General features: G+C 44.1%; 1 protein-coding gene across 4 annotated transcripts in view; it reads right to left on the minus strand.

The window, feature by feature from the left end:
* LOC310863619 (uncharacterized protein) overlaps positions 1-25,972 on the minus strand; it is a 265,965-nt gene that overhangs the window by 237,273 nt on the left and 2,720 nt on the right. Inside the window, exons 2-7 of one of the 4 annotated variants that reach the window (XM_083772085.1) lie at positions 23,423-23,770; positions 21,972-22,317; positions 21,651-21,718; positions 20,790-20,822; positions 20,142-20,168; positions 19,742-19,997 (exon numbers count right to left, since the gene is read on the minus strand). In XM_083772085.1, coding sequence (XP_083628211.1) covers positions 19,744-19,997; positions 20,142-20,168; positions 20,790-20,822; positions 21,651-21,718; positions 21,972-22,317; positions 23,423-23,756 — 1,062 coding nt within the window. In that variant the 5' untranslated portion in view covers positions 23,757-23,770 and the 3' untranslated portion in view covers positions 19,742-19,743. Of the gene's footprint in view, positions 1-19,155; positions 19,998-20,141; positions 20,169-20,789; positions 20,823-21,650; positions 21,719-21,971; positions 22,318-23,422; positions 23,771-25,972 lie in introns of those variants that run through there. The other 3 variants (XM_083772087.1, XM_083772086.1, XM_083772084.1) reach the window with 3 other exon arrangements.

A 25,972-nucleotide genomic window follows, 5' to 3' on the forward strand; every position in this document is an offset into this window, starting at 1 on the left:
TTTAATTGTGTGGATTTCAGGGCGTTTTAAACAAAAGTTGCACGGAGCAGATACAGTATGACAAAAAACGTAACAATACCAATAATCAAAATAAATAAATATATAATGTAATAATATTATGGCCAATCTACAAGCATTTGTCGTTTCATGCTGTATTTTAGTGACTGGATATTTATTATATTCTTTCTAAAAAATATAAAAAGGACACACAAAAGGCCATTTTACAGCACAGCGATGGAAGTGAACGGTCCGTGCCATCATATGTTTTGGCATATCTAAGTCAAATTAAGCTCTAATCAAGCCCCGGATATCGCATTTTGAGCAGATTATGAGCCATAATGCAAATAAAGACTGTGTGCGTGCGTGCACGTGAGGATTCTGGCCGTTTTTAGGTGGACGCTTTTTAGGTGGTTAGATCAGAACCACCGATGTTAACCCATTCTTGGCGGGAACCCCTTTTGGTGTTTTAAGCATTATGTTATACTTTAGCTATTGACCGAGTGCCGCACTACGAGCTTGTAGATCTTCTATTTTTTTGCAAATCATTGAATATACATTCTTTCAGAGTGAACGTTTTTAACTAAAATCTTTGCTTCTGGGGGGAGTCCCTGGAACAACATATTTTCAGATCGGGGTCCGCCACACAAGGTTTTTCAGAAAACTGTTCTCTGAAAAAAAGAAGGTATTTGTAGAATCGTCCTCAGGCCTAAATGGGTTAAACCGTGATGCTGGCGGCAGGGCTCCCCTCACCTCCTCCTCTCCTGTGCACCTCCTTGATGTGGGAGGTCCCGTTGACGAGGCACCCTCCTCCTCCTCCTCCTCTGCGAGCATGGCGCGGCCTCCTCCTCTGTCTCTCCAGCAGGGGGTCTTCTTCTACCAGGGGGTCCTCTGCTGCCCCCCCCTGGGCTGCTACTAGTACTACTACACCCCCCCGGGTGCTGTTGCTGGTGGGGGGCGTGGCATCCATGGTCGCTGCGTTAAGCCCCTCCCCCCCCCCGCCGCACCGCAGCGCTACTCAGCCGTCCGCCGTCCTCATAGCAACCGCATCACCGGCCTGTAGGGGGAACAAAAAGGCTCCGTAAAAATATATACTCAGTTTAAGAGCCATAAACGTCAAGACGTCTAATTGCCAATTATGTACCGGATGCCACGGACAACAAGACGTCTTCCCTTGGGAATTCAAAAAATATATAGATATATTATTATTATTTTTAATTATAATATAATATAATTTATAATATTAAAAAAAAAAAGATAATATAAATTATCTTTTTTTTTTTATATATCCATATTTTGAAAATTCCTCTAATCTGGTGTACAGGTGATGACATGCACATTACATGCATAATAGAATTACAGATTCTTTCTTTTGTTATAATGGGAGAATTGGCACTCAAAGCCTAAACTGGTGACCACCAGGTGGCGCTGAAAGAGCTGTGTTCAGACCTGTAAGTAGAGCGGCGAGATTACATACAAAGTCAATGCAAAGACGAGAAGATGCACGAAACGGAGAGCGGCACAAAATGGGGCAACGCCAACGGCAACATTCGACACCCCTTTTTTCTGCCCAATAATTCAGTCTGTATTACAATTAATTCCTCCCAACACACATTTCTGTGAGGAGCCCCCAAAGGGAGAACATTCTGTGAGGAGCCCCAACCGGGAGAGAACATTCTGTGAGGAGCCCCAACCGGGAGAGAACATTCTGTGAGGAGCCCCAACCGGGAGAACATTCTGTGAGGAGCCCCCAACGGGAGAACATTCTGTGAGGAGCCCCAACCGGGAGAGAACATTCTGTGAGGAGCCCCCAACGGGAGAACATTCTGTGAGGAGCCCCAACCGGGAGAGAACATTCTGTGAGGAGCCCCAACCGGGAGAGAACATTCTGTGAGGAGCCCCAACCGGGAGAGAACATTCTGTGAGGAGTCCCCACCGGGAGAACATTCTGTGAGGAGCCCCCAACGGGAGAACATTCTGTGAGGAGCCCCCAACGGGAGAACATTCTGTGAGGAGCCCCCTTCGTAGTTCCTACTACTCCTCCCGCCCAACACTCCCTGCTGACAAGTGCCTCCCCAGTACCAGTATCACCAAGGACCCCCATAACTCTGAGAGTGTACAAATGGAACCCAATAGCTCTGAGTGTACAAATGGTACCAAAACACTCAGACCTGTGTAGGGGTAGCCTGGGCACCATTTAATTTAGGGTATATGATCCTGTCGGGAGCGGATGATATCGTTACGTCATGTTGTAGTATTGTTTTGTAGTCGACAGGCAGGAACAACAGGCGGAAACTTCCTTTTCACTCAAACCGATTTTTCTCAATAAAAGCTCTCGTAGCCTGTAGCTTTTATCGGTTTGAGGCCTGTTGTTCCTGCCTGTCGACTACAAAACAATACTACAACATGGGCACACTTTAGCGGACAGCCGCGGACAGAAGAAGCTGTGTTTTAGGTAATTTCCGAGTTTTTAGACAGCTGGTGGATGGAGAAGAAGCTCCACCTCCACGGCTGACTGCCACGGAGGAGAGTGTTTCCGGGAATCTGTCCGTCGCGGCAGTCAGCTGCGGCAGTCAGCCGTGGAGCCTAGGTGGAGCTTCTTTTCCATCCACCAGCTGTCTAAATACTCGGAAATTACGTAAAACACAGCTTCTTCTGCCCGTGGCTGTCCGCTACAGTGTGCCCAGAGGGAGAGAGACACCTGTCGCTGGTTCCAGGGTGTCTGGTGTCGTTCTGCTGTTGATCACACAGCACATTGACCTTTGACCTTTACATAAAGCCTTTACCCTACTTCTGTCGGAGTGTGTGTGTGGGCGCATGAGAGAGAGAGACTACACTGAACTATAGGCCTCACTATCATGACATTTAACTTGAGCATGAATTGTCACACAAATAATTGTGATTAACTTTTTTTAATTGTGCTTTTGGTATTTGTAAATACAAATAGCATTTCGGTTTGGCTTTTAGGCTTCTTAAAGACTGACCAAGATATGACAAATAACTTATAAGAAATGACATGGCATATTGTATAACTTTACGCTTTCAAAATAGTAATACAAATAATAGAAATCGTCAATCAACAAGCTCTCCTGATTGGATGAAATGTGTAACCCACCTGAACATTTCATTTCGGTTTACTAAAGAGCTGGAGTGACAGAATGGAGTAAAAAAACACTAAATCTGAGTGTGTACATGGTGCATTTGGTTGATCTCGTGCTCCGTCCTCCTCACTCGTGAACAAGAAAGCGAGATACTGAAACTCGTTCACCTGTGGCACAGTCTCGTTTAGTGGGGGGGAGGGGGGGGAGCGGAATACCCCGCTTCTCTCAAACCTAAAATGATTTTGTGGCAAAAATATGTTTTTTGACTTGTCAATAACCCACACTTCTGCATGTTTTATAGTGAGTGTCCGCACACGTGTGCACACTTTCCTTATGGGGTGTCAGCCGTCCCCCCTCTTCTAAAAGTAGCACAAAAACACTGGTTCTTTACCCGGAGTGCACAAGCCATGGGTTTCTGAGAACCATGTCCTCAGATCAATTTTGGGTTCGATAATGCCCCGTTTAATTGCCCAGTCCTAGACGGTACAGATGTTTTTGCCAGTAAGGCTTGTCTCTTGTCTCTTGACCACAATGTAAAATGCAAAAATGTAAATTAGATAGCATGTGATTTAAACAGATGCTAGGTTTCAATGTACAGATTACCAATGTTTGATTGTAATCGTGTGTAATCGAGGTTTTCAAATCTTTGTCCCTGGAACAACATATTTCCAGATGGTGGTCCACAGCCAAATACAGATCATTCTGGGGGTCCTTGACATGAACAAGGTCGAGCGCCACTAATATCGAAACATACTTTCAGAAAACCGTCTAGAAGAGATCCTCGGACAGGCCTCGGGTCTAAATGGATTAAAGTTAGTGGACTGATGCCATGTTCTTGGTTTACTGGAGATCCTAGTTAACTGAGGCACTACACCAGGGGTCCCCACATTCTTTGTATTTGTTTCACTAGAACTACTTTTGAAATGACAAGATCTACCGACCAAAATAGTATTATTTCATTGCTGAAAATACTTTAAAAACAATTGTGTAAAATACGTAAAGAACTGTGGAAATGTCTGTAGTGACTAAACTGTGTCTCTGCATTTAATGTATATGTGTTACCGTTTACCTTGCTTAGTTATTATAAATAAGAGCGTCTGATAAATGCCTACATTGTAAACTGTGCAGATAGCTCATCCTGTCCACTGTGTGTCCACGGTGTGTATCAGTATTGGAGCTTGTTGTGTGATCGCTATTTTCGGGTCCGAGTTCAGCTGTGAAGGAAAAGCATTTGCTGACTCTGCTGCACACTGACTGACAGACAGCCAAGCAACAATGGGCAGTTCACAGAGGACACATACAGTACAGTCGCTGGTGGTCAACTACATCAGGGGCTTTCTCAAATTCAATGTACAACGATAGGCATTTATCAGACGCGCTTATCCAGGGTGACTTACAATAAGCAAGGTAAACAAACACAGTACACAGTCACAGAGAGAGAGGCAGTGTAGTGCCTCAGTAAGAATCTACCATCAGTCTAACCAATATACTATGAAAAATAATCTTGTACATTGAAACCATAGGATACCACGTAAGCAATGAACATACCAGTCTAAATAACTTTAACTAACTTTGTGTCGAGTGAAATTAGAGCGTACCAAATGTGTTCTTCGCAGGTCCGTTGTATCAAGTACACACACGGTTTAAGTGCTACTAGTGAATTTGCAGCTCCACAAAAGTGAATTCATGTACGACGGTTTTCCGTTTCTGTTCTAAAGAGTTCCACAAAAAATGCACAACATTTCAAGTTTGAGTTGCGAGCTTGATCTGCTATATATTATCAAGTAAAATAAAAAGAAAGGTACAGACTTCTACGTCCTTTTCGACCGGCCGGCAGCCGTGGAATATATTGGGAGGCAGTGAGGGCCAAGTCAGGTGGACCAGCTTATGAACAAACACTAGTTCTGAACGACCGCAACCTTTCTTAAATACTAGTCTGCCCAGGAAAACTTCAAATACATACAGTTTCACACATTGTTTCTCTGCTGTGTCGCTTGCAGTGCGTTTTAACAGCGGGCGAGCATTGGGTGACACGTCACCTTATCGCCCGCTATCGGGTGAAAAGATGAATTTTTTTTATCTTTTTCGGGCGACGTTCCTCCACCCACTTTTCGGCCGTTGGCCTGCTATCTCACGATACTGCCATGAAGGGCCAGAGACGACACATACTGTATATATTGAGTGTGCACTGTGTGCACATAAAAAAACCAAGTTATTAGAAAACAAACCTGTGATATGTCTTCTTTTATGTTCCCGACCTGAAGTGATTAACTGACAAAAAAGGTCCCGAAAAGGTTTGTTCAGAATCAGAAGCTGGTTTTTCGGCCAGCTCTCATTGACTCAAATGTATTTCATAGAACATCCGGTTCCTGTTTGGCCTCCCAACATGGCTGACCTGTGGGACGTACACCCAACATGGCTGACCTGTGGGACGTCCCTCCAACATGGCTGACCTGTGGGACGTCCCTCCAACATGGCTGACCTGTGGGACGTCCCTCCAACATGGCTGACCTGTGGGACGTCCCTCCAACATGGCTGACCTGTGGGACGTCCCTCCAACATGGCTGACCTGTGGGACGTCCTCCCAACATGGCTGACCTGTGGGACGTCCCTCCAACATGGCTGACCTGTGGGACGTCCCCCCAACATGGCTGACCTGTGGGACGTCCCCCCAACATGGCTGACCTGTGGGACGTCCTCCCAACATGGCTGACCTGTGGGACGTCCCTCCAACATGGCTGACCTGTGGGACGTCCTCCCAACATGGCTGAACTGTGGGACGTCCTCCCAACATGGCTGACCTGTGGGACGTCCCTCCAACATGGCTGACCTGTGGGACGTCCTCCCAACATGGCTGACCTGTGGGACGTCCTCCCAACATGGCTGACCTGTGGGACGTCCTCCCAACATGGCTGACCTGTGGGACGTCCCTCCAACATGGCTGACCTGTGGGACGTCCCTCCAACATGGCTGACCTGTGGGACGTCCTCCCAACATGGCTGACCTGTGGGACGTCCTCCCAACATGGCTGACCTGTGGGACGTCCCTCCAACATGGCTGACCTGTGGGACGTCCCTCCAACATGGCTGACCTGTGGGACGTCCTCCCAACATGGCTGACCTGTGGGACGTCCCTCCAACATGGCTGACCTGTGGGACGTCCCTCCAACATGGCTGACCTGTGGGACGTCCCTCCAACATGGCTGACCTGTGGGACGTCCCTCCAACATGGCTGACCTGTGGGACGTCCCTCCAACATGGCTGACCTGTGGGACGTCCTCCCAACATGGCTGACCTGTGGGACGTCCTCCCAACATGGCTGACCTGTGGGACGTCCTCCCAACATGGCTGACCTGTGGGACGTCCCTCCAACATGGCTGACCTGTGGGACGTCCTCCCAACATGGCTGACCTGTGGGACGTCTGTACCCTCTTCTGTCTGTGTGTTGGGGATGCTGTTTGTCCACTGACAACGTAGGTCAAAGGTCAATGCCCCGCCGTAGCACGCACGCACGCACACATACATACGTACACCCCTGATTGGACTTTGAAGGGAGCAGAGGTAAGAGCACACAGTTCTATCACATGAACACAGGAACACAGTTAAGTGCGTGCACGGCACGCACACACGGTAGGAGCACACAGTTCATCTGGTCTAAGAGAGACACTGAACCACAGGCCACAGTTTGTTTAACACACACACACACACACACACACACTCACACTCACACACTCACACACACACACACACACACACACACACACACACACACACACACACACACACACACACACACACAGGGGGGCAGAGTTCAATAACAAATATTGCTGTGTTTGGAATACTTTGCACATGTATGTGCTCTCTTCCTCCTCAGTGGATCAGTGACTGTTGCATTTCAAGGACCTCCAGTTTGACATGCGTGAAGGACCCCCTAAAAGGACCTCCAGTTTGACATGCGTGAAGGACCCTTAGATGAATGTGTATTTGGCTGCCGACGCCCATCTGAAAATATGTTGTGGTCCACAGGAATCAATCCCCCATTCAACATTTGGTGTTATTAATGACAGAAAGAAAGAAAGAAAGAAAGAAAGAAAGAAAGAAAGAAAGAAAGAAAGAAAGAAAGAAAGAAAGAAAGAAAGAAAGAAAGAAAGAAAGAAGTCCCTCCATTTCTTGTGACGAAGCTTTCAATGGAGAGATTGATTGATTGATTGATTGATTGATTGAATGATAGATAATGCTCCAGTGAAACAAAGCGGTAAAGAAAGAAAAGTGAGTAAAACAGCCTCAGTGGAAAGAAAGGCTACACAGATGGCAGTTATAGAGGGGGTCCCTGCTTCATCTCTCTCAGCTATAGAGGGGGTCCCTGCTTCATCTCTCTCTCAGTTATAGAGGGGGTCCCTGCTTCATTTCTCTCTCAGCTATAGAGGGGGTCCCTCCATCTCTCTCTCAGTTATAGAGGGGGTCCCTGCTTCATCTATCTCTCTCAGCTATAGAGGGGGTCCCTGCTTCATCTCTCTCAGCTATAGAGGGCGTCCCTGCTTCATCTCTCTCTCAGCTATAGAGGGGGTCCCTGCTTCATCTCTCTCTCAGCTATAGAGGGGGTCCCTGCTTCATCTCTCTCTCAGCTATAGATGGGGGTCCCTGCTTCATCTCTCTCTCAGGCCCCTTTCCCACCAGTTGGTTCCCAATAGGAACCGGTTCAGTTATTTTTGGTTTTTAGTCCATGAGCCAGATCTCCAAATTTCGAGCGTGTTAATTATGAATTGAGTGGGCGAAACCATACCTATAATATTAGATTGTTATCACCACAACACTTCCCCAGTTGAGTACTTCACGAAGACGATTTATTGTATTACAAATTTTACATTTTTAAATATGTAAATTAGGTATTATGTAGGAAAATATGCAAAATAATCAAAAATATGAAAAAGCTACTTATGTGGAAGGGTTATCATGTATTAATTCACTTGTATTGATCCTATAAACAATTTAATATAGGTCTAGTTTTTCCCACCAATTTTGGAGACTAAAACATTTAAAATCTTGAAAATGTTAGATAAATGTTGGAATGTTGGAAATCCTAGAAACAATTTAATATAGATCTAGTTTTCCCCACCAATTTTGGAGCTCTGGCTCATGGACTAAGAACCAAAAAGAACTGAACCGGTTCCCATTGAGAATCAACCGGTGGAAAAGGGGTCTCAGATAAGGCTCCTTTGCCTGAAAAACATTGTATATTTACAGTAACCCATTAACCCATAATTAGACCCGACACCAGATTGTACAAAATGTCTTCTAAATTATGACAGTTTTCAGAAAAACCTGTTTCTATGTCAGTGGTGCTCAACCTTTTTCATGTCAACAAGGGCCCCCAGAATTATCTGTACCGACTCCCATCTGAAAATATGTTGTTCCAGAGCAGGGAGCCAGGGACCGCCAGGGACCCCCCCCGACCACCCCCCCCCCCCCCCCTCCAGAAGCAAATATTTGAGTTAAAAACGTTCACTGTGAAAGAATATATATATTAAAAGATTTGCGCCACATTTTCAAGACTTAAAAAAATAGCAGATCTACAAGCTTTTTAGTCTCAGTCAACAGAAGGACGACATTGAAAGAGTCATTTAGTTTATAATGCATTCATGCCATGTACGTTCCTCTGCGACATGCACGCGCAGACAGCACAGAAAACCACACAATGATAGAACCGTTTTCGATCAATTAAACTATAACCCAATTTGACCTGGGAACGATTCTACAAATGTCTAAAAACGTTACCCTGTTTCTATGTCAGTCGTTCTCAAACATGTTCATGTCAAGGTTATATGTATTTGGTCTGAAAATATGTTGTTCCAAGGACCCCCCCCCCAGAAGCAAAGATTTGAGTTAAAAACGTTCGCTCTGAAAGAATATATATTCAAATATTTACACCACATTTTCACGATTCTTCAAAAATAGCTAAAAGTATAACATAATGCTTAAAACACAAAAAGTTTTGGCATTATGTTATGCTTTAGCTATTGAAAAATAGCAGATCTACAAGCTCATAGGTCTGCTATTTTTGAAAAATCGAAGAACGACTGACACAGAAACATAGCTTTTTCAGAAAACTGTCATTTTCAAACAGACATTTTTGGCTGAAAACAAGCGTGGCGTGTGAGAGGTAAACATGGCTTTTTGTTTTGATACTTTTGAGATACGAGGTTTCTTTCTTCTTCCCGAACAGCAGTGAAGAAGTTAAGTGCATAATGTTTTCACTGGGGGGGGGGGTAAACAAACAACAGCTCGATATGGACAGAGGAGGCGTTACTCAGCGTTCTGTGTCCACAGAAGCTCGTGCAGACAAACAAACAAAACTACCATGTTTTCATTGGATCCGGATCATCAAGGTCACCACATTCAACAGGTCACAACATTCTGCTTCCCCCCTTCCTTGTTTTTAGTCACACACACCTGTATGTCAAATGCTTTTCTTAATTCAGTTTTACTTATGTGTGTATATGTAGGCCTATGTGTATGTATATGTATACATATATGTGTATGTATATATTTATTTATTGTTTCCTTGATGTTTGTTGATTCTATGCTTTGTTATTTCTGATGTTTTTGATTGTAGTTTCTAACCTGTCTGTAAAGCACTTTGTAACTTTATGTTTGGAAAGGTGCTACAGTATATAAATAAAATGCATTCATTCATTCATTAGTCGGTGGTTCTGGACATTGTCAAATGTAAATTAAAGTCATATTACTGGAGTCTGGGCCCACAATATGGGTCGGCTTGGGATCCGGAGGAACCGTTTTCACAAGCGGTTTTATTTATCCCACTGTCAGAGCTGGTATGTGGACTTCACGTTAACGTTAGTGTTGATTTCGTCGACCAATACTATCACAGAAGAATCTGACCCGTCTGAAGTGAATGTTACTGTACTGTACTGTACTGTACTGTACTGTACTGTACTGTACTGTACTGTACAAGCCCTCCTCCCTGGCCTGTGTGTGTCTGTGTCTGTGTTAGGCTGTGCAACAGTGACACTTGGGGGTGAACAAACGCTAAAACGCTATTTTCGTGCTCGGACAGACCCAGCCACCCAGCCAGGGACAGACCCCAGGGTTTCCTGCACAATGTTGTTGGCATTTCTTTAGGGGGCTAGTGAATCATGGTGTGTGTGTGTGATATGAAATGTCCAGTACCTCCCCAGTGCCTCCCCCAGTGCCACCCCAGTGTCTGCCCAGTGGCTCCCCAGTACCTCCCCTGCAGTGTCCCCTGAGTACCTCCCCAGTGTCCCCTGAGTGCCTCCCCAGTGTCCCCCTGAGTACCTCCCCAGTGTCCCCCTGAGTACCTCCCCAGTATCCCCCTGAGTGCCTCCCCAATGTCTCCCCAGTGCCTCCCCAGTGTCTCCCCAATGTCTCCCCAGTGTCCCCCTGAGTGCCTCCCCAGTGTCTCCCTAATGTCTCCCCAGTGTCCCCCCGAGTGCCTCCCCAGTGTCTCCCCAGTGTCCCCCCCCCGAGATTATTGCCACGACAGGGATGCGGTCAGGAACGAGACGTAGTCGAATTCCGCAAGCATCACTGAAGTGGCAATAATCACGTTAAACCACACCCTCGAGTGTAATATTGCAATTATACAACTGTTACCCTTAAAACTAATAAAATGGCTGAAAAAAAACATATATTTTTTTAATGACAGATGTAGTCACTACAACCACAAATGTCCCAAGAAACTAGCTAGCCTAGCCACCCAGTTTGCTGGGAGAACAGAGCAGCTGCATTCTTTGTTTTGATTAGGTGTGGAGTGGTTTTGAGGCATTTCCTATTCATGCCAGTCCACTTCCTCACAAACAGTCCGGTTCCGGATGTTGCCTGTCTGTGTTTATTCATCTCCATGCCCAAATATGGAGGAATGACGTCATAGTATTGACAGCAGTATTGTCTTTAGCCAATAGCTATCTTGCAATATGACGTAATCATGGAATGACATCACAACCATATCATTGTTCTTTATAAATAACAGTGCGATGCACTAAACATCGGTTAGTGATTTGCAACAAGGGGACCTGAGCTGCATTCATCCTAACAAGTTAGTCTGTAAGTTAGTTGTCAACACTCATTGACGGTGGAGCTGCTGTGTGAAATGTTTCACTGGACGATACATCTGGAAGGAGACCATAGGAAGGACCAGGCTGCTGTGGTGGTCGGACACGAGATCTACTGCTTTGGAGGAGACGTAAACCAGAGGACACGAGATCACATTGAAGTACAAGTCTTCAACACAGCGTCTTTATGTTGGAGGACGTTGACCCCAGGGACCCCTGGAACAGGAGAACCTCACCTTGAGGTTCCCTCCAGGCGCTCTGGTCACACAGCTGTGCTGATAGAATATACTGTCTACCTCTGGGGAGGTTATAATGCCTTCAAAAACTATACACATGAGTACTACAACCATCTTTATGCATTTGATGTAGATGCCCACAGATGGTTCAAACCACAGGTTTCTGGGACCGTTCCAGAGGGGAGGAGATACCACTCAGCCTGTGTCTTGGGGAAGGTCATATTTATCCATGGAGGATGGAACCAGACTGCACCCACTAATGACATCTACAAGTTGGACACCACCACAATGGTCTGGTATTTAATCAGCACCAGAGGAACTCCACCTCCTGTTTCACACTGTCACTCTGCCACCATCATCGGGACAAAGATGTTTGTATTTGGGGGCTTCTGGTTGGGTCAGTACCACGACACCATCAGAGTGTTTGACACAGAGACCAACGACTTGATGAACACACCTTCTACACAGCTTCTTCCAGAAGCACGCTGGGGTCAATCAGCCTTTACCTACAATGGAGAGCTGTACATATTTGGTGGCTGTACTTATAACAATGACCATTACTTCAATGATCTGTGGACATTCAACCCAGAAACCTTCTCCTGGAAGAAGAATGAGCCCAAGGGGAAAAGCCCACATGGGATGACGAACATGTGCTGTTGCATGGTGGGAGATCGTGTCATCATCTTTGAAGCAGACAACAGACCAGGTGACCTGTATGTCGTAGACTTCAGTCCTAGCCTCAAGACATTATGCAAGCTAGCAGTTATTCAGTACAGTCTGGAGCAGTCTGGACTCCCACACAACATCATGTGGGAACTGGCAGCCATGACTAGCAACAGCAGCTGAGAAAATAAACATACCGTATATTACCAAATAACAGCCCATGCTCAAATAGCCGCCCAGCACCTAATAACAGCCCAGGTTTTGACACCAGATTTTGCGTAATAACCGCCTCCTTCAAATAACCGCCCTCGGTCCATATAAGCGCCCATGGGCCGTTATTTGCAAACTTAATCAGCCTCAGCCCTCATTTATATTATTATATGCGTGTTCACCATGTTGAGTTTGCAGATCTCCGCACGACCTCACAACAGCGCAACACCAGTCCTCCACATCCATAAAATAAATCTATAGACTATAGTTTCACAAGTGCCTATGCAGCCTATGCACAACCAATTGTTTTAATGCAAAGTGGTATATATTCTGTGAAATGTAACGGGACAGACCCAGGGACAGACCCAGCCAGGGACAGACACAGAGACCCAGGGACAGACCCAGCCAGGGACAGACCCAGAGACCCAGGGACAGACCCAGCCACCCAGCCAGGGACCGATCCAGAGACCGATCCAGAGACCCAGGGACAGACCCAGGGACAGAACCAGCCAGGGACCGACCCAGGGACCCAGGGACAGACCCAGCCACCCAGCCAGGGACCGACCCAGGGACAGACCCAGCCACCCAGCCAGGGACAGACCCAGGGACCCAGGGACAGACACAGCCACCCAGCCAGGGACCGACCCAGAGACCCAGAGACCCATGGACAGACCCAGGGACAGACCCAGCCACCCAGCCAGGGACCGACCCAGGGACAGACCCAGCCACCCAGCCTGGGACAGACCCAGCCACCCAGCCAGGGACAGACCCAGGGACCCAGCCTGGGACAGACCCAGGGACCGCCGACCGACCACTCAAAAACATGTCTGTCTACAACCTTTTTTCACTGACTAAAACTACTGGCTGATTTTACACTTCTACGATCTACAAGCTCACAATGCGACGTGTTGTGGGCTTGTAGATTGTACAGTATGTGGACCATGGTGACATTGAATAATATATTAGAAGAAGCCTTTATCAAGAATTGATAAAGGCTTCTAATATATTATTCAGGCCCAAGATCTATAATTCTCACACTATTAAGGCCAGTGCCACACGCTGCACAAAGTGCCCTTTTTCACTTTGAGCACCTGCCCCTCTAAATGTCTGTGCACGCCACGCCACTGGCACTGACTGCAGCTAAACCTATTTAGAGCCACTATGACTTCAGTGGGCTGTTTTTATGCTCCATTCAGTGACTGACCGGTCATGCTGACCCCCTCCGATGCTTGACCTCTCATTGTGTCACCTGAACAACCAGCACAATTTGTTTCCTCTACGACTGCCTCGCTAATCACTATAGTTCACGCTGTCCTTCCTGTGTGTGACATCACTTCCTGTGCTGTAAGTACTAGTGACAGACACATATAGCAGTGGTTCCTGTTAACTGTTTCCTGTCAACGACCCCTAAATTAACACTAATTAGCCAGCGGACGAAAAAATGTGTGTGTGTGTGTGTGTGTGTGTGTGTGTGTGTGTGTGTGTGTAACAATAACAATAGCACACTAATAACGACACTGTCACATACTAATAAAACACTTCCTCTGACGTCACACACACACACACACACACACACACACACACACACACACACACACACACACACACACACACACACACACACACACACACACACACACACACACACACACACACACACTTTCAGATGGGGGTCAAATTATCTGGACAAATTATACATATTAATATGGGGGTCCTTCCTTGACATGAAAATCTTTAGAAAACCACTGGTTTAGACAACATTAGTGAGTTGTAATTCGACAAACTGTTAATAAATACTTCAATGAATCAATCAATCAAAGTAAACAATTCCAAATAAGAAACTATACAGTATACACTTTAGAAACATTAGCAAGCACCCATAAATCTCAACTGCAAATGGAGGACATTTGTCAACGGCCTATGCACCCTATAGAGGAGCAAAGGGCTTAAGTCAAGTAAGTAATAAATCACAACTATACCAATATTTGCAAGCAACTTTAACAGAACAACGCCGCCCAAAGTCGCTTACAATAAAAGTCATCGATTATGAGCTCTATTGATCGCATTGAAGACTGCAAAAGTTGCATGTGTGTCTGCCGAGTTTACATTCAGACTGTTACAGTTCTACGATCAAAAGAATACAGTAAAGACATTTTGCCCTGCACCTATGGGTGCTTTATTGGACTAAGGACACTGTTGGCACCTCTGGATGGGTGCAATACACACATATTATACACATCATTGCAACACTACGGAATTTGCATACATGTGAGAATGAAAGACCAAAATGCAAATCATTTTCTTGATGTGCAACATTGTTTTCTCCGTCAACAGTAAACAAACCAGTACAAGTGTTTACAGGTTAACTGAAGCACATTTCTAAAGTGACAATTTAAGGACGTTTAAGACATGTGTATTACCTCTATAACAACAACACCATTTGTGTCAACAGTAATCAATAAACTATGGGCCTCTATACCATATATATAAGGCATTGGCCAAACTGTCAAATATTATCTAAGAAAGAAAGAGGCACAAGACAAGATTGTGGAAAAAGATAGCTGCTCTACAAGCTCACATAATATCAGTTGTCTCCGGATGTACAAGCTCACAACCTGTGAGCTTGTAGATCGGTTATTTTCCCACAATATTTAGATCTGTGGAACTCAGTCAAACTATATCAATCTAATGCCTCAACTCCTACAATTTCCAGTGCTTGTCAGGGCGGTGGGGGGTCCCCAGTTCAAACGTGGTTACCGGTGGGGAGGACTCAGGGAGGGGGGACTTTGAGAAGCACTGATTTATAAACAGACAGCTTTATTTTGACAGCTTTAGGGCTAGGAAACGCTTAGCAGCGTAGCAGTTAGTGGCGAGGTTACACCGGAATTGGTACCCCTATAGAATTATGTGAGCCCAGCAGAGGTCACTGTATACTCAGTTCACTGTCGTCGAATGCATAATCCATGGATGTATAATAATAGGTAATAAATAGATCATAATATAACATGATAATATAATATCCTGATATCATATATATAAGGTATATTATTATCCAAGTACTATAATGTTTAAATATAATAATGTAACATGATAACTATTATAGTTATTAGATTTTTTTTATTTGTTTTCATAACTCTATACATAAGTTCAGATCTCAAACTTTTGAGATCTGAGCCCTCCGCCCTCCCTAGATTTGTGTTGTTAAAATGTTCCAAAAATGTAATATTTTATTTATGTATTCATCAAAACGTCTTGAAAATAGCAAATAGTTTATGTATTTGTTGTAATGTATGCAATGCATTTATTTATAGCAGCTTGTTGCAACAGGTGAGCTCTATTTTCAATCAGCTGTTGTATGGACCCCATATTGAGAACCACTGATGTGGGACCCCCTGGAACCCCCCCAAGGACCCCATATTGAGAACCACTGATGTGGGACCCCCTGGAACCCCCCCAAGGACCCCATATTGAGAACCACTGATGTGGGACCCCCTGGAACCCCCCCAAGGACCCCATATTGAGAACCACTGATGTGGGACCCCCTGGAACCCCCCCAAGGACCCCATATTGAGAACCACTGATGTGGGACCCCCTGGAACCCCCCCAAGGACCCCATATTGAGAACCACTGATGTGGGACCCCCTGGAACCCCCCCAAGGACCCCATATTGATGTGGGCTATCCAGTACTAGATCAACATTGACACTATTTCTATTTCTCCACAGATGACTCTCGTAACTGTGATCAATATATTATAAATATATTATTATAACAAATAACCTGGAACCCAAAGCGTTTCCCCTCTCACCTCTGGGGTAAAACAGCGCCGCCTGCAGTCACATACTTCCACGGGTCACCAGTGCGGGCGCGACAGGTGGAAATCCTCGCCACAACAGTCAAACGTTGTTCTGCTGGATGTTAACCGACATACCAGTTGTCTCCGGGTCCAGAGCAGAGGTTTATGCACAATGGCGGCGTAGCCCGCTTCGTTTTATTGTGTTTTAATCGCTTCTATTCGCCATAATGTCGGATAAGTTCAACGACACATGTTTACACACACACACCGCGGCGGAATACATTCCCCAAACTTCTGTTGTTTTCTTCTCCGTAGAACCTCTTCCATTTGACACACTACGTACGTTACGTTACTGCGTCGTCACGTCATCCGCGACGTGCGTCCCCTTCACATAGATAGTGGAGGGGGGAAAAGAAGAAAATAATTAACTCAAACCATTATTCCATGCCATTTCCATAAGTTAATTTCACATAATGTAATTAATTTTAAATTTATTTAGAGGATAAGCCGCTTGAGGGCTCAATTCATTCTTGTTTTAAAGGAGGGTCCTCAAATGCTTATGTTTATAATGAGGGTGCAATTTGTGTGGGGGGGAAAGTAGGCTGTTTATTATTAAAAAATAAAGACATGGATATTGTTGATATCCGGGGTCCTTGCTTGGCCCTTCATGGCCAGGCCTAGGTCTGATCCATAGCCCTAATGCTCGATCTGCCCTAGGGCTATGGACCAGAGCTAGGCCAGGCCTCCACCACACTGACTTAGACCACCTGAGTAGCCTATGATGTGAATATGTGATGTATGAGCCATATGTATGGATGCATAAACATTAAACAGTATTGTAAGATCACTATTGAAAGATAATTGCGTCTTATTCAGGTTTGGGTCTGTACTGCCACCCTGTGGCGGCACACTGTAATCACCTGATGTGTTCCATTTAACTGGAGTCTGTGTGATTGATTGATTGAAATATGTACATCAACAGTTTGCAGAATTACAGTACATTTCAAACACAAACTCAATACAGAGACTGTTAACTGTGAGTGGACGACCCAGTTAAGCGTTACACTTGTTTACAAGAGGGTCCACCATGTTCAATTCATCAGAATTAGGCCTACTTTGTAGTTTGGAAGTGGAACTACGTTGACCCTAAAAAGGGGCTGTACTACAAGAGTGCACAACATTGTCTTGTAGTCACAGAGTTCACAAGAACGTACTGTACATTATTATACAGGTGGTTATGGTGGTCCATGACCTAAATTTGCATAACAAACTGTGGTTCCTTGAATTTAAAAAGTTTGAGGACCCCCATGATCCATAACGTCCAAATAGAGAATCTACCCCCGCCTGAAAAATTGATTATACTTTATTAATCAAAAATGTAAACCGCACAGGGTACAGTCAGACATTCAGACTAAAAGGATAACACAAAAAGTCCCGGGGACTTGTTTCCATTAATAACAGGCAGCTGTTGTGTTTATCAACACATTTAGAACCGACGACGAATCTGTCACCTTTTAGCTATTTTTAACCACTTTAACCTTTATTTTAAACTTTAGCATTTGAAAAATAGCAGATTTACAAGGCCATAGCGCGGCACTGAGTGCCACGCTATGAACTTGTAGATCTGCTATTTTTGAAATATCGCGAAAACGTGTGCAAATCTTTGAATTATTTCGCAGTGAACGTTTTTAACTCATATCTTTGCTTCTGGGGTGTCCCTGGAACACATTTTCAGATGGGGGTCGGCGGTCAAATACATATCATTTTTGAGGGCCTTGATATGAAAAAGTATGAAAACTAGGCCTATTGATGAAACATAAGATTTTCAGAAAAATGTCAGGATTTAGAAGACATTTGTTAGAATGTGCTCTCAGGTCTTAAATGGTTTAAACCGTTTCTGTCCATATAAGAGACCTTGAGCTCCTATGCTAGAACCGTTTGTCTGTCTCCAGATGTTCTTTTTGAACATTTTAATGAACTAAATATCCCACAACATTCAAGGATGTAGGCCTGCAGGAAATGATTACCCCCACGCATTTATATCTGCACGTTAGATTACACACACAGTTCTATCAGTATGCAGTTATACCACACAAATCTTTATTAACTTTTATAGCAACAGCATTTGCATAAAATGGCCAGATTAACCATCTATCTAATGACAGAAGAAAAGGGGGGGGGAACTGTGGTCTGTGGATGAGGAGTGGAGGGATGTTGAGGTTAGGCATGGGCAATCATAATTATTATAAAATCGACTACAACTGATACTGTATGTTATTTTGATATTGGGTATAGGACCAATATCAAAATAACATACAGTATCAGTTATGGTGATTTTATAATAATTATGTTGAAGATTATATATTACGCACATTATAGGCTAAATTATATAGGCTATAGCTTTTTGTGATGAAGGCTGGAGATTCTATCAGTGTTTTCTGGTGAAGCTTTAAAAAAAACTTTCTAGTGATGCTTTTAAAAAGAAAAAAACTTTAAAATACTACATTCAAGCTGTTTATGTTGGGATATGGGTAAACATTTCACTAGTTTTGGAATAACGAGGCATTGCTTTTTCAAATCCAGTGTTTATTTCAGAATGGACAAAATTATTATTATAAATCTTTAATACAGAATGCGATCATATCGACACAGCCGGTTAATATCGGTTTCGGTTATCGGCCATAACAGCTAGAATTAACTTGAACAACTAGAACAAAAATTGCAAAGTGTGGTTGGCGCAGTCGCTTACATAGGCCCCTCCCACTTGACTCTCTTGAAAAGTAATTTGAAAACGTCTATAACGCTTGAATAGTTTGGTTAGCTACTACAAACGTTATGCAAAGCTCGGCCAATCACAGCGGACGTTAGGTAGGTTACTCCGGAAGAAGAACAATAAAAAAGTATGACAATAACTAATAAATAAAAAAGTAATTAAATCCATATCGGACAGCAATGTCATATTGCTCATTTTGGGCGGGAACCATAGACTGTAAAAAATATGGACAAAGCTTTCCCCAGGTCTAACATGAACGTAAAATGAAGCCCGTCAGTCCTTGAATTGTAAGTCGCCATCTTTCTAGATACGTTTGGGCCCGCAACGAGGCGGGACTTCCCCCCTTCTTCTTAGTTGGTTTTTATTTTGACTCGAGTGGGTGGGGAATCCCGATCATAGACTGTAACCGTAGCCACGCCCCTCAGAACATGCGCAACTTTATGGTAATTTTCTTTTATAAATGGGACCATAATTTTCCAAAAAGAATATTATGACTTTAAACTAGTGACTGGAAGCAAAAAGTATTCATGACCATGTTTATTAAGGTAATACAGTCTAGGTGAAGTTGGGCCCAAATACATGGACTTCTATGGGGCTATGGGGTTTTTTTGGGCCCAATGACAGCGCCACAACAGGCCATTATATGATTTCAGGAAATCCCGATTTCCTTAGTGGCTTCACAAAATATCTGTCTGACTGCCACCCTGGCGGGAACCCCTTTTGGTGTTTTAAGCATATTATACTTCAGCTATTGAAAAATAGCAGATCTACAAGCTCATACAGAGTGCCGCGCTACGAGCTTGTAGGTCTGCTTTTTTTTTTTTAATCGTGGAAAATGTGTCGCAAATCTTTGAATATATATCATTTCAGAGCGAACGGTTAGCGATTCAATTCCCTGAAGAGTTTGGGGTCAGTTGTCTGCAGAGCTCTGCAGAAAGCGTCTTTGGCCCCAGTGGAGTTCAGGAAGAAATAGAGTGTCCTCATCTTCTCGTGGGGGGTTCTGGTGGCCCTCACTTGATTGTAGGCTTCCCCCGAGAGCACACGCTCATTGAGAACCAGGTCCAGGATGTGGTCCACCGTCTTCACTTCGTTGACCAGGCGGCACCGGTGTCGGTCCACAAAGTGATCCCTCGCTGAAGCACATGAGTAATGAAAAGTCCATCATCAGTGGAAAGATATCCAACATAAGCCTTCCAGTACATCTGTTCAATATGCTGTCATGTATATGTGACACTGACTACAGATGCACAAAACCAACTAGTTTAAACAGCGCTCACCTCGTGCAGATGCTGGCGCCGATGCTGCTGTAAGAAATAAAAAGGCATTCAAATGGGGGTGAGGGAAGGGGGTGTTTGATGAGCCTTTGATTGAGGTCTGAGGCCTCATTCACACGTATCAAACACTAATCAAGCAAATGTTTGGTCGTTTTTTTTGGGCCACCACAATGCTTTTCCAATGGGAGTCACATGGTTTGAGGCTTCGTACCCACATATCAGACGAACATGCTCTGTGCTGTCCGTGTTTCATGGCCGCCTCGATGCTTTTCCAATGGAAGTCACGTTTGACCAAACAGTTGTGTGATGGGGGGAGGGGTGGGTAATCAAACACAAGTGTTTGGTCAAACCACGTGACTTCCATTGGAAAAGCATTGGGGCGGCCATGAAACACAGGCAGAGCACAGAACAGTTGTTCTTATGTGTGTACAAAGCCTGACCAAATATTTTTGTTTGATTGCTGATTGCTGGTGGTGTTCTGCCCCTCCCACCCCGATCAAACAAAAATGTTTGGTCAAACCATGTGACTCCCATTGGAAAAGCATTGTGGTGGCCCAAAAGAGCGACCAAACATTTGCTTGATTGATGTTTGGTACGTGTGAATGAGGTAAGAATAAATGAGATGCATCTCCGTTTAATAAAGTCACTCACCTGGGACAGATGCAGCCGCAACTCGAGGTTGTGCTGCAATAAAGATTAAATAAACGTCATTGAAAAAATGTAAATGCAAACACCTGAGATAATATGGCCTGAATTGGCCTAGTAATGTTGGTTACTAGTAATGTTTTTATAGACAAAATATTTATTATTATTATTATTACACAATTTTGTCAAACCCACACACTAAAAGGTATGGTAAGTGATATTGCTTTGTTAAATAAATGTTAAATAGCTCTATATCCTGATAGTACTCTTTGCTATCTGTGTTTGTTCATTAACAGGAGTCTCCCTGTCTCTCCGGATCTTTGGAATTTGGAAGTGATCACAAAAAGAAATGAGCGACACATTTAGAACCGGAATAGTTGTATAAAACTGAAGCTGAATAATCTGTATTCTCTCCTGATTTGCTGACGTTGGCAACGTACCTAAACATCTGTTTATTAAACAGCCGGAGATGTGGGGAGACCCCTGTTACTGAACTGTACTCTATAGCAATGATAACTAGAATATTGGGCTTTAAACCAAACAATTAAAAATAATATCATTTACCCTAGCTTTAATTATAACAAGCAAAATATACAAGCAACTTCGGCGCTAGCCGGGAGTATGAATTGACTATTATCCCATTTTGGGCGGGAACCCCTTTTGGTGTTAGCATTACGTTATGTTTTAGCTATTGTTTTAGCCACCGAGTGGCGCGCTATGAGCTTGTAGGTCTGCTATTTTTTTAAAATTCAAGAACCACTGACATAGAAAAATAGCTTTTTCAGAAAACTGTCGGGATTTAGAAGACATTTTTAGAATCTGATCTCAGGTCAGAATTGGTTAATCCTTTTATTAGCCTTTATTTACCACTAGGAGTCTCTCTTCTGCCGCACGCTCCTTCATCACCTCTAGGACCACTGGGATCGTTTTCTCTACTAGAGAGAGAGAGAGAGAGAGAGAGAGAGAGATACTTATTCTGAGAGATTATGAACTAAAAGACAATAATTTTACAAAGTAGGCAAATTCAATACAATCAGAATCCAGAAGTTTTTCGTCTCCTGAAGATCACATCACATACAGTGTACCCCAATGTGAAGTGAGCGGTGCCTTTGGAAAGATTAGGGCAATGAACATCGTCCCGTAGAAAACGTTCGGCCTGAAAATTGAATTTAAATGATAATTACTTACAGATCCTCGAGAAGATAGCGTTCATTTTCCTGAAGAGTTCTGTAGAAGATGTCATTGGCCTGTGGCCCGCCGCAACTCAGGAGTTTATAGAGTTCCCTCATCTTGTCCGCCCTGGTGCTCTTGGACCTCACGGTGCTGTAGCCCTCGTTGGACAGAACCCCCTCTTGGAGGAGGATGTCCAGGATGGGCTCGACCACGCTCACTCTCTGGATCAGGGCAGGCCGGTGGTGGTCCACAAAGTGTCTCGCTGCAGGTTGAGTACTGATGGAACAGGCAGATTGAGTGCTGATGGAAGGGGGCTGTTGGGAACTGATTTGTGCGACCTGTGCGACCGCTGGCCTGGATGCTGTTTCAAAGTGAAAACAAAGAACAAACAACTCAAACTCATAAACAACTTACATTTATACAACATTGCTGCAGATTTTATCCTAGCCTTTACGGCTACGATTGACAATATAGGCCCGAATGTAAGATAAACTGTCAACCTGCTTAGGATCTGTCCATTTCTTTAAACGGTCGGGAATGCAGTTAGTTTTCCAGTTCAGGTTAAAAAACTACAGCAGGGTAATAACATGGCAGGCTGCATAAGTCTCACACTGTGTGTGTGTGTGTGTGTGTGTGTGTGTGTGTGTGTGTGTGTGTGTGTGTGTGTGTGTGTGTGTGTGTGTGCGCGCGCACGCACGCACGCACAGCAATGGCTGCACGGGGGAACGCTGGTGGACGCCAACTTTGCTTGTTCTTTAACATCTAACAACCGCACTAACTATGATCGTTAATGTAGTGGGTGTAGTGTAGTAGGATATCACTAAAGATGTACTCAGATGTACTTGTGATTGTGACATAACTGCACCCATAATGTTTGTGTCCTTGAGCATTTTCCTTTGTGTGGACATAAATAAATTCTTAAAATGTGCGTGCGTGCGTGTGTGTCTGTCTGTGCCGTGTGAGAACTTAGTGTTACAGTGACAGCTTTATCAATACCAGCATGACTTTGGCTGACAAGGTGAAAAATAGTATATTCTTTATATTTCTATATTATTATATGATTAGGAATTAATTTGCCTGAACTGTGTGAACTGTGCCTAGCTGAAGAGGACAGGATACGGTTACTGTAGGTCTACGCTACTGTATTTTAATTAATTAATTATCATCATTGTTGATTAACCCATTTAGACCTACGTTCGATTCTACAAAATGTCTTCTAAATCATGACGGTGTTTCTATGTCAGTGGTGCTCAAACTATTTCATGTCAAGGACCCCAGAAATTATGTAATTGGCCGCCAACCCCCATTAGAAAATATGTTGTTCCAGGGACCCCCCCAGAAGCAAAGATTTCAGTAAAAACGTGCGCTCTGAAAGAATATATTTTCAAAGATTTGCCACACATTTTCATGATTTTTCAAAAGATTCCAGATCTACAAGCTCGCTATGAGCTCGCTATGAGTTTCACCATAAGTGGCGGACATCGGGGCAGTCGGAGGCGTGGCCGCTGTGGTAGCCGGGCTGTGCCACGGCAGAGTCCTCAGACCAGGGAACACATCGGTCAGTTTGCTGTCTTGTAGCAGACGTAGGAATGTCTTGCAGACCGTCTCTCCCCGGTAAAGCATCTTGTCCACGAGCACGGTGGCTGCGTCGGCTGGCCGAGGGATGCCCTTCAGGTTGGTGTATTCAAAGTTCACCAGTAGCTTCTCTTCGAACACACACTGGACGGCATAGTGAATGTGTCCCGTTAGAATGTCTTGGATTTGCGTCTTGTTCCGTGTTAGAAACGCTGTAGCCTCCATGATGATGCTGATCCCTGGAAGAGAAGAAAAGGGATGACATCAGTGGCGCGTCGTGCAGATTGAACAGTACTAATAACTATTGGGGGGTTTTCAAGTATGAGCACACATGCACTTATATGGGCACATTTCTGAGGTCTGAGCATTGTGATGCTCAGACCTCGGACTTCCCTGCAGCAACATTGACACGTCAAAGTGACGTCATCATAGGTCACATAGGTCACCACTGGTGACCTATGATGACGTCACATTGATGGTGACCTGTGATTACCATGGTGAGTGGTGACTCAGCAGGTAGTTTAATGAGCTGTTTCTCAACTACACTTGCATACATACATTACTAAATGCAGTCAGGGACCACATTTCCTAGGGAAATGCATTCCAGAGGGTCGGGGACCTTGTCCGGTGAGCCAAATGAGCAAAATAGTTTTTGTTGCATTCCAATATTATAATATTAATATTCCTAATATCCCATTCCAATATTTAGTTAATTGTTAATTAAAAGTTAATAGGCTCTGCGCCATATTGGAAAATAATTCCCTTACTTCCTTCCCAGTTATTACCAATTATACCAATAAAGTCTCTGTTCTAATTTAGTGTAGCACAGTGTTTCTCAAACTTTTACATTTTCAAGGACTACCCATAACTCAGAGAGTGTACACATGGAACCAAATGGACTCGTAGTCGTAAGATCGTTCCATATGTACACTACACTCCCAAAGTTTCAACACAGTGGAACCATGAGGGTACCTGGACCGCACTTTGAGACCCACTGGTGTAGCAGAGTATTTCCAGTGAGACACACAGTAGCAGCACCTTGACTCTGTTTGACCAGAATGGAACTGAGCCTTCATTAGTATCATTAAACCCATGAAGGAACTAGTACCAATATGACTGGCCAATGTGCATACATAGGAGGTCAAACTAACAAGTGGAAATTGGAAAACTACATTAAAACTACTGTATCGGTATCAGAAAAGTATCAGTATCGGTCATAACGAATCCGATATCGGTGAATATGCCAGTCTAACCACCGATCCGACACAGGGGTAAGGGGTTGACACTATGGCAGGTAAATAAAATGTTGGGGCATGTGGAGTTTGCTTTGGAGTTGCCCAAACTGCAAATACACTATATGAGTGAGGACTGGAGTCTGCTATAAACACAACACGAGATATATAGCTAGATAGCTATAAACACAACACGACGAGATGGTATCTGGATCGCATCGGGAACTAAAAAAGTGTATCGGGACATCCCTAATTAAAACGTTCACATAATTATGATCTCCTCAGAGTACACTGTGACAGTCGTTGGATTTTATACATTATTTCCAAAGGGGCTAAGCCACTACATTTACTACTATCTATGGAAGAGACACTTTCTCATGATTGGCTGCCTCGTCTCTAGGCTGCCTTGTCTAAGCCAATGGGAGACATACTCATAAAACCCATACTCTGAACGATCTTCTGACAGACATACTAGGCGTTGGAACAGCGACATACCAAAGCCTACACGGGCTGTGCAGTCGACGCGCTGTGATTTTCCAGCCGCTGTGATTGACAGCCTAAACCTAACCCTAACCTCAGTAAACTTAACTTGCCCAGGGGCGTGATTATAAGCACAACCCGTGTAGGAATTACTAATTAGTATGTAGCGTAATTGGAACATACATCCGGCATTTATTTAAGTCTTGATGAAATATTAAAGAAGAGTACCTCAAGTTGCCATGTATTGCTGTACTTGAAGGCTATACCCATAACTTGTACGCTGTGCCATTTTATGCTTGCCTAGAAGCGTACTAGTGTAGCGTCCATTGGGCCACTCAGGCACTTTGACTCAATTGAGATATTGCCCAGTCGAGCTTCTTTAAGACATGGGCCAAAAATAAAAGAACAAAACAACCAAAGATACATTGACAGCCCCTCACCCCTGTGCACGCACATTTCTGTTGTAGCCAACCACAGCAAGCCAACGTTGTTTTAAATGGCACCCCGTTAGCAAGTCGGCAAAACTGGCCGTGTCTAATCATACCATTGATTGATCCAAACTGGTTACACCTATCGGCCGTGTCTAATCATACCATTGATTGATCCAAAAACACCCCTCAAACAAAATATACATGTTCTCTTCTCAAGACAGATTCTGCTAAAGAAAACATGAAACACACACACACACACACACACACACATTAGTATGGCAATACTAAAGTCTATAAT

This window comes from Protomyctophum parallelum (genome assembly GCF_964188405.1).
Source record: "Protomyctophum parallelum genome assembly, chromosome: 8".
NCBI lineage: Eukaryota > Metazoa > Chordata > Actinopteri > Myctophiformes > Myctophidae > Protomyctophum > Protomyctophum parallelum.